This window comes from Pleurodeles waltl, chromosome 10 (assembly GCF_031143425.1).
Source record: "Pleurodeles waltl isolate 20211129_DDA chromosome 10, aPleWal1.hap1.20221129, whole genome shotgun sequence".
In the NCBI taxonomy this organism is placed as follows: Eukaryota; Metazoa; Chordata; class Amphibia; order Caudata; family Salamandridae; genus Pleurodeles; species Pleurodeles waltl.
The window spans coordinates 30283161-30293109 of NC_090449.1; the positions used below are offsets into that span (position 1 = coordinate 30283161).

Here is a 9949-nt window from a genome sequence, read left to right on the forward strand (position 1 = left end):
GTCCTGAAAGGTGGGGTTATATGCACTGACCATTTAGCGGTTTTCAATCAAACTAAAGTTTCCCATCGAAAGGTGTTGAATGAGTTCTGCAGTCTTGGGTGAGATTTACAACTCACAAAATGTAAATTTACAAAACACTATTGATGTGTTGCTGTTGCGAAAATGAGTTGTCAGATAACACCTAGGGGGTTAAAATAGTTGCCAAAGTTGCTAAATCCCAACTTCCAGAAATTTTGGTGATGGGGTCCCCAACTCCGAAAAACATTGTTGGGAGGGCTGTGCCTAAAAAAGTTTGAAGACCTCTGCCCTAGAGGAAGTGGGATTGACTGTCATGAGTTGTCCATTGTAAGGAAATGGCTGTTTTTGCAAGTTCACCCCCACGTTTCTGGACTGGTGCTACTGGCTTCTCGACTCTGAGAGTGCACTGAGGCCTGATAACCAGAACTCTGTGCCAGTGCTCTGACCCCATAAAATGTATATGTTGAATGGGTTTCACCCAGTTGACAAGGCCTGTCTTACTTATAAGTCCCTAGTATATGGTACGCAGGGCATGTACACTCAGGGCTGCGGCACTTTGTGCCTCCCTTTGTGTGACAAAGTACATAATGGCTCTCAGCATCCACTGCAGACTGGAAGGACAGTGTTTACACTGCTGGTTCGTCTTTGCCATTTAAACCAGTGGCAAAGCTGCCCTATCCCTTAACATTCTATGTAAATCTTCCCTAAGGAAAGCCTAAAGAGCCCTATAGCAGGGAGCTGTATTCTGGTAAGTGAGGCATGTATACTTAAATATGTCTCGGCAGCAACACTTCCAAATTGTCGTTTTGCTGTGTGTAGAGGTGGTAGCCCCATTCGCTATCTTGTTGACGGAGGCTACCACACTGGATTGTGTAAGGTATCAAATTAATTGTGATATTAAATGTGATTTGATGCTCAGGTCGAAATCAATGTCATTATTAATAGTTGGGCACTTTTGGAAAAGTGACCAAACTGTGCTCTGCTCGTGGACCGGCCTCACAAAGGCACACATGCACAGACAGCTTTCTGACCTCCTGGGGAGACATGTGAATGATTTCCAGGCTCAAGGAAGAAGGCAGTGCCGCAGCAGCATGGAGTCACCTCCTCTGCCAGGATGGCCACTCAGGGGATTAGCCCGGAGACATGCTTCAAAAGGGAAGCCACCATTGATGGGCTGCCTGTCCCAAACACCCCCGAGCATGATGCCTTTTGTCCTTGCAAACAATATGGAGAAAGGGCTAGAAGCTAAAACTTGCCCCAAAATCGGTTGTACCATGGTCGTGTTGTCCCCAGGTGGCCACACCTCTAGGGTGGGATAACTTGCTCCTCACGATCGAGGAAGGGTTGTGCCATCTTGGAAGGGGCAGGCGGCGCTCTGAGATAGCTAGATGCCCACATCACAGGAACTTTGTAGGGGGTAGGAGGGGACCCAGTAGCCCATTGGCTAGTGAGCGCATGGTCCGCTCAGGACACTTTCCTGGGATAAATATGGCACCCCTTGTACACTGACCCTCAGTACTCGCTGGATCTGGAAAGAAGACCACTTTGCGCCCGTTGGAAGTGTACAGAGAGAGACTGTGACTCTGGAGTGACTGCACCTGCTGCACATTGGGCTAGTAGAGCTTGGATGCTGATCCCTGGCCCCAGACCGAAGCAGGGGATCCACGGGTCAGTTGGCTGGCCCCCTAGAACATCACTGGGGACATTAAAGCTTCAGTAGCCAAAGTCACCTCTTTGGTAGCCACTGCAGAAGTCTTGCTGCTACCAGAAGCCGGGCAACCTGAAGGACAATTCAGGGATAGCCAGAAGGTGCACCCGAGTCTGCTGGACTTGTAAGTAGTACTTGTGACAAGATTCATCACCCAAGAGGGACACCAGCCTTCACCAAAGATTTGCACAATGACCACTGTGATGCAAAAACGCAAGTTCTCCATCGGCAGCCTTTGGAACCCTGCAAAGAGGACTTTGTGAGACCCCGAACTCTGTGGCTAGAGTCGCGCCCACTCACCTGTGGACCAAGGATTTCACCGGACTTCACCCCCATGGACAACACCGCATCTGGAAGATCCTTGAGCATCTTTGAGCCTGCATCCCTCAGCATCAGGATCACTCCATTATCATCTAAGGCGGTCATCCTGTAAAGTTTGGATTGTGCTCTAAAAATGCTTTGGTGGCTAGGTAACTGTCTAAAGTATCCTCTCTGGCCTCTGGACCTCAGTCCTGCTGTACTTGGTCACCCAACTCAGGCTGGAGTTGCTGAACTAACTTTTCAAAAGTTTCCGCAGTTTTTGTTGACCAGTGCATGTTTGCAGTTGAAGCTAAAGTTATATTCCCTTACAAATCTATATCTCCAGAATCCTCCTGTAGATTTTGATGAATAAGGTCTCTAAAGATACATACAAATCTGGTGTCTTGTTTCTTTTGTGTTGCGTGACTATCTTACTCTGTTTTTGCAAAATGCTTTACTCATTGTTCCTTTACCAAGCCTTACTGCTCAGAGCCACAGCTACCCAGGGTTGAGCTTAAGGTGAAGAACACATACCTGAAGGACCCAAGGTGGTATTTGAGAGTGTACTGCACTGTAGGGCTTCTCAGCTATATCATATAGTCCATCCATAGTACACCCCAAATCCTCACACCCATAAAGGAAACCTTGTGGAGCATGGATCCCCACCTACTTGAGGCTGTGAAATGTCCTCCTGTCTGCCCTTGCTCATGCCACTCCTCCTTCAGTTCAGGAGAGAACAAAAGGTCCCTTTCTCAAACCTATAACTTTTCACAGACCGCTGCCAGCTCAGTGGTCTTCTTTAACCGCTCACAAGGAATGTGTTCGGTTTGCGACCAGGAACCTCTAACTCTGGTAGCAACATCTGGCCCTGCTTGGGAGTCCAGGCCTCCTTTTCTTTGGCACTCTGAATTAAAGGAAGGTCTGTCAGTCCTGTCTCATCTGTAACCCGCAGCGTACTAGAGAGTAGTAGTTCTTATGTTATCTGGCGTTCTGAAACCATTGCACTTGGATTATTACTCTAGAACTTAAGCCACGTATGTGGCCTGCCTCGTTTGTGCCCTTCATTAAATGCACTGCTGCTTCTCTTAACTAGGACTATGCTACATAACTGTCTAAAATTATAATAAAAATTGCATCTTTAAATAAATCCATTAGGATTATACAAACCTTAAATATTAACCAATGCGGAGATCATGCCATCGGTGTCTTCTTGTCTGTTTTTGATGTTCCCACCTATGCTGCCTGTTGACTCATGTTTTTCCTTCTCACAAGACATTCAATACAATTATTGCATACCTTTGCGTAGCCTTTTATGTAATAATGCAGTATCCATATCTTTTGTAGTTTTAACTTAGCTTAACTTACATTTATGTGAAAATTCAGTTCATTTTTTCAAAAACCTAAAAGAAAAATGTAAAGTAATGTTCCTGCCTTTGCTCCCCAGGTCACTAGCAAGTTTGAGCTCTACACATCTTACAGCCCTTTGGTGACTAAAGCGGGTGCCATCAATGTCATCACTAAACTGCTCCGGTGGATCAAGAAGGAGGAGGACCGCCTCTTCATCCGCTACCCGCCAAAATACTCCACCACACCTGCCCCAGGCAAGGGGTCGAAGAGCACAAGGGGAGGTGTTGATAGGACTGATGCATCCGAGAATGGCTTCTTCTCTGGGCTGTAGGGGAAATGTACTGGAAATGTATGATAGGTCACTGGATGGCTGGCACGTGCGGCTTGCAGTCCATATCTGCAGTGTTAAAGACCCTTCAGCAGCACCTGCCCTAATTTTTATTAGGCACTTATAAAACAAATCTCATCCTTTACATGTCCTGTCCCTCCTGTAACTCATTCCTTAATCCCTTACCACCATCACAGTCTTTGGAATGTTTGTGGGCAGTGGTTCATGAGCCCTTGTAGTGTCACTGGGTGCTCCTTGGTAAACGTTTACATGCAAAGCACTTTTGTCTGTCCTCTGTTCAGGTGAAAGCCCATCGTTGGTGTTCTGATTACCTTGTCTTACACTAGGAGCCCCTTGTTGATGTTTTGGGAGTTCTGCATACATTAGGAGCTTCTTGCCAGTGTGGCAGCTGTCCTCTGTTTCGCTGAAAACACCTTGGTGGTGTTATGGATGTCTTTTGCTCCGGTAGAGCACGCTAACTGGTGTACTGGCTGTCCTCTATACCCTTCGTCTTTCGCACTGTAATTTCCAACCTTATGATCGCTTTGTGTAATGAAAACCATTCTTCTGTACTAAGAGCCTTTTGTTGGTTTTCTGTCTTCTCCTACCTTAGGGGACCATCATTTCTGTTCAGAAAGTCCTCTCTTGCTCTAGGAGTTCCTTGTTGGTGTTTGGCTGGCCCCTCCTACCCCAAGGGACCCTCATTGGTGTTTAGAAAGTCCTCTCTTTCTCTAGGAGTTCCTTGTTGGTGTTTGGCTGGCCCCTCCTACCCCAAGGGACCCTCATTGGTGTTCGGGAAGTCCTTTTTTTGACACTCACACTCTCTTCTCCTGCCCCAGGAGATCCTGATTGACATTCACACTCTTCTCTTGCCATAGGAGCTCCTCGTTGACATTCACACTCTTCTCCTGGCCTAGAAGTTCCTCGTTGACATCCACACTCATTTCTCCTGCCCTAGGAGCTCCACAGTGACATTCACACTCTCGTCTCAAGCCCTGGGAGCTCCTCGTTCTTGTTCTGGAAGTCTTCTCCTTCCCTAGGAACTTCTCATTAGTGTTTGTTCAGTTCTATCATGACCTAGGGATCCTCATTGCTGTTCAGAACGCCTTCCCCTAAACCGAAAGCTCCTCGTTGACATTCACACTCTTGTCTCCTGCCGTAGGAGCTCCTCATTCTTGTTCTCGAAGTCCTCTCCTTACGTAGGAACTTCTTGTTAGTGTTTGTTCGGTTTTCTCATGACCTAGGGGTCCTCATTTGTGTTCAGAACGTCCTCTCCTAAACTATGAACTCCTTGTTGGTATTCTGGAAGTCCTCTCCTTCAATAGAAGTTTTTTGTTAGCGTTCTGCAATTCATCTCAGTCCCTATGAGTTCCTTATTGGTATTTAGTCTGTCTTCTCTTGTCTGAAAAGCTCCATGTTCGTGTCCTGGAAGTCCGCTCCTTCCTAGGAGCTCCTTGTTGGGATTTGGATGGTCCTCTCATAACCTAGGGGCTCTTTGTTGCTGTTCAACGAGGACCTCCTAGGTTAGTAAACAATCTTCTCCTGGGTTACCACACAAACTGTTGGTTTCTAAGTCCTCTGTTTTCCTAGGAGCTCTTACTGTCCTTTCCTAGTTTGTGTTTCGGCTGTTCTTCCTGACCTCAGCAGCTTTTCTTGTTCTGCTTGCATAATCGCTCACTGAAAACTTCATATTGTTCATTCTTCCTGTCCTACAGTAGAAGATGCACATTTGTTTTTTGATTGTCCCTTTATCTTTTGGAGAGACACCTCGGAGCAGTAATTGTCCTCTAGTTAGCAAGAGTTCTCAAAGCTTGATGCTGTACTGTCTTATCTTTCGGAACAATCTGTTTGCTTAATTAACTGCTGAACACTCTTCTAGCTGTCTGGTTTCATAAATATTTTAGCTGTCTTTTCAACTGAACACTAAGGTCGTTTTCCAGCTGTTTTTTCTCTTAACACTGTTGGGAGGGGTGTCGCCTTATGACTTTCCATCCATGCGGAGCTCCACTTTGCTTTCACTTTCCTTTCTTCTTTAGTAACTCTATTTTCCATACTTTCGTCAGAATTCTCTTGCTGATCGTTTTACTTTCTTTTCTTTTGAATAGCTTTGCTAAGAGTCTCACTATCCTCTTCTCTTGAAGCACCATGGTAAGTGCTTCTTGACAGCTTGGTTTTAGCATCACACTGGTGGTGGCTTTGCTGTTTTTACACTTGTTTGTAGGCTCTAAGTAAGTTGTGTTGCACTTCGTAACTTTCTATTGCATGCATGGTTGATGGGATGCTGGTTTGAAGTGTCTGCTGATTCACTGGGAATGCATAGAAATGGCTTCCAAGTATGACTAAAATTAAAATACGTCTCCCTTGCATTTCCCGAATTTCTGGTAGCCTGTTCTGAATTGCCAAAAAAATCCTTTAAATGATCAGCGAAGTGAAGCGACATTAGGGCGGGTCTCATGGGTATTTGTTTTGTTTGGGTTGCTCTGTTGTGGAGCCTGACCACAAAGCGTTGTAGCACTTAATAAGAATGCCATGAAATTCCTCCATAATTTCCAGGCACTTCACTGAACATTGTTACCTGACAGTTGGGAGCAGTGTAGGGGCAATACTGTTTCTCACTGTGATGAGGCCAGTTTTTACTGAAACTATTATTTTTTTCTGGTGACCATCTCAAGATCTGCATCCTTCTCAAATACAGAATATTTTAACAATTGTCATTGCTCTTAGGATTTTTTGATGAATCCAGTTTGTGTTGCTGGATTTCTTGGACTGATGGACCATAGAAGCCGAGAGCCAGCGGCCAAGTATTCTGCAGCTGAGGGTTGCCAGGCTGACCTGTGCACTCTTGCAGAGGCATACATTTTGTACATTCTTTAATCTGTTGCAAGATGTCACTGTAGACGGACATTATCTGTGGATGTCCATGATTTGCTTGTACTACACCTCACTGCTTTCACAATGTCTGAGTTTCCAGAGTGTCTTATTGGACAGATATATTTTAACTGTGTGAGTGGGCTTAGCTTTTGTAGAGTAAATTATTTAAAACAATATTTACCTCTGATAGAGAAAAGCTTACTTTATAACCTTGCTACCAATGAGACATGCCATATTCCAGTGTGACTTCCCCCGGATCAGTCTAGTGTACTTCAAGCAACTCCCACATCTATGCAATGTCAACTGATAGGTAGGTAGAGAAGCGCGTTTAGGCCAACGATGTCCGGCTGAAGCATGAAGTGTTGACAGTTTTATCTCTTGGTGGCTATCTTTTCGAAGCTGTTCTGGACGGCTTGAAGGGGTTTGTAATAGAGCTGAAAAGGTTCAAGTCATAGGCAGTCATTTTAAAGATTAACTTAGCAGACACACCGGTTGGCAAGCATGAACATCCCAAAATTTGCACAAGAGACATCCATTTCTGCAGATGCCCCAGAGGTGGTTGCTTCTTCTAACAATCTCTTCTCTCCTGAAAAACATGGACTGATTTTTTTTTTTTTGAGTCCTGTACAGTCGGTCAAGTATTATTAATCTTGTATTTATTTTTCAGACTTGGTATGTATATATCAGAACAATCTTAAACATCTGTAGGGTATTTGATGTATTCTTATATAACTAAAGGTTCTAAGAAGTCTGTTTATTATCCCTTGTCTTCTTGACTCCTTTCAAAGGGGGATTCTGGCTTCCTGTGGAAGCACTTAAAGGTAATCTCTTGTGCTGCCCACTTGGGCTGCATGTTCACATAAGTAGTGATGCAGTTGGTCTACAGATGAAGACGACATTCAGATTCAACTTTTTAAGGTCGTTTATTCTTTAAAAGAAATACGTAAATCCATACCCCTTTTACTTGAGCAAGGGGGATTATTATTAATGGGGGCACCTTTTGTACAGATCTCTCATTTCTTGGCAAGATTTGTTAGTCCTTTTGTTATGGTACTATGGGGAGAAGTGGACAGAAAAAGGAGGCAGTTGAAGCACTTACACAGATTTCAAAGATTAATTTTCATCACCATTTGTTTCCTCTGGAAGGCACGATATTGTGTTGGATTATCACTTTGAAAGAGACCCATAGAGCACCTGAAGAGACTGAATAGCCACTGAGACAGAAGAGTTGAGCAGTGTCCATCACTAGTTACGTTATATTTCAGTGTTCGTCCATTAGCAAGAAGGTGGGGTTTCTGCATCCTTTTGCCTATTGAGGACTTATGCTTGAGGGTGTAGTGGGTGCTGCTTTACTATTGGCTGAGAACCTCTGTTGTTAATTGTCTTCCAAACTCTGCCTCCTTCAAAACTCCCTCGGCGGGTCAATAGTGCCTCCTGCACAGTCTCATACTTGCCGTAACCCCAATGTGGGAACAAGAATCTGCTTTATGAGTTGATAGCAGATTACTAAAAGATTGTGGGTTAGTCCATGGATAATTGTATGAAGAAGGAAATAGGTCCCTTTTTAAGAGGGAGGATTTGTAATAATTGAAAGTGGCATTATTGTTCTGGAATAGCGTTGTAGTGAGCAGCTATAACCTTTTATAGACATAGTCTTATAACTCAGATCATACGTTGCTGATGATCTCGCCAGACGCTTTGTTCTGCATAGGAAAGATCTTCAAGTACCAAAATGCAAGTTCTTTCGGGGCAACGGTGAATACATTTCCATCATGCTGTGTTGCAGCTGTGCTTCAGACTTCCTGTAGGGGGAGCACATCTGGGTACAGATGAGGTGCAGTCTTTCTGGCAGTTAGGTTCTTGCCATGTATGTTTCTGTGATGTTAGCTTCAAGATGAAGCAGAAGTGTGACCACTTATATCATTTCAGAGGCTTTAACTCACCTGTATGCAATAACCAAGCAGCAAGTGGTTTTAAGGGTGTATCAGTATCCTCTTCATGTAAATGAAATGCCCCAGGTCCATGTGCTGAATTATTGGGCTGTAGTCTCCCCTCTTCCTTCTATAAATAAACTAAAAGTGATTATTTATTAAACGACCCACATCTCCTAGGCCAGTAACTACAGTTTTTTACAGCGTGGAACATTTAAGCGAACTCGCTCACCCTAGCCTGTCGGGGGATTCTCCAATATTTCACATTATCACCCACAAAGCAGCACACCCCTACTTTAGTCACCTGCCAATGAGGGTCCATTTAAGAAAAATGTCTGAAAAAACATATTTGCCTAAATTCAAGCCTTGCCTGCTCCATTTTGTCTCTTGTATTGTGTTTTGTTCTTTTTCCGGAAGCTACACATTAAATCAGAAGTTATCACGTTTGATTTTGAATCGAAAATAGATGGATCCCTCAAGTGAATCGCATTAATAGCAGTGTTTACATTTTGCCTTTACCACTGTTTCCATATTTTCTTTTAAGTTAATGTCGTCTTCAATTTGGTTGTGATTAGGGTGTTTTACTGCTTGTATTGTTTCCTTTTCATGCTCACTCTCTTCTGTAAATAGTGTCAATCATTTTCTTCCTGTCACTTATTTTCAAGACACAAGTCACCAAGAACCAGTTATAATCATAACTTCTAAATCATATACTTACATGATTGTTTGATTACTACAACTCAAAGCCACTTTCGTGTTTACCAGCTGTGTTGTATGTCCCGTCTACCTCTTCCACACCACTTTGAGCAATTGCTACAAATTATGTTAACATTGAAAAACAAACTTGTTTACATGCATGAATCTCCATGTGACGAGGCCCTAACTTTATTCTTATCATGTTGCATGGGTGACTTACTGCTTTTTTTGCTTGTACATTGAATAGGGAAAAGAAGGTCTAATATTTTAAAATAAAGAACATACATTTTAAAACAAATTGAGTACTGAACGTTCATCGTGATGGTAGAGTGGGACTGACAAGCACTTCTCAAGCAGATATTAATGAAAATCAGTTGTTTTCTCAGCAAGATGTCAGTAGATGGTCACAATCTTCTGCATCAGCCACAGTGCAGTGTATTACGATTCCCCACTCAAGGCACTTTTTTGCAGCACAGTGTGATGGAACTATGTGAAGACTGTCCACTATGGCAGAGGAGCGTCTCCCCCACCCTCCAGCAGCTGGAGCTGCAAAATGAAAAATAAAAATTATTATTATTTTTCAGGGAGCGGAGCCACGGGCAATGACTGGGACGGAGGGGGAGTGCACAGCACTCCCTTTAGTGCGCATGTATGTTTGGCCGGCAGTCTCGGGTTAGCCAAACACACATGCGCACTGAGCTGTGTTGCTGGGTTGGAGAGAGCAAGCAGAGGCTCCCACTGTGCCTGGGA

The 9949-nt window shown here is 44.0% G+C and overlaps 1 protein-coding gene across 1 annotated transcript in view; it reads left to right on the forward strand.

Moving 5' to 3' along the window:
• LOC138260972 (vacuolar fusion protein MON1 homolog B-like) overlaps positions 1–9497 on the forward strand; it is a 141906-nt gene extending 132409 nt beyond the window's left edge. Inside the window, exon 6 of the mRNA XM_069209535.1 lies at positions 3471–9497. Coding sequence (XP_069065636.1) covers positions 3471–3704 — 234 coding nt within the window. The 3' untranslated portion in view covers positions 3705–9497. The remainder of the gene's footprint in view (positions 1–3470) is intronic.
• The last annotated feature ends 452 nt before the right edge of the window (positions 9498–9949 follow it).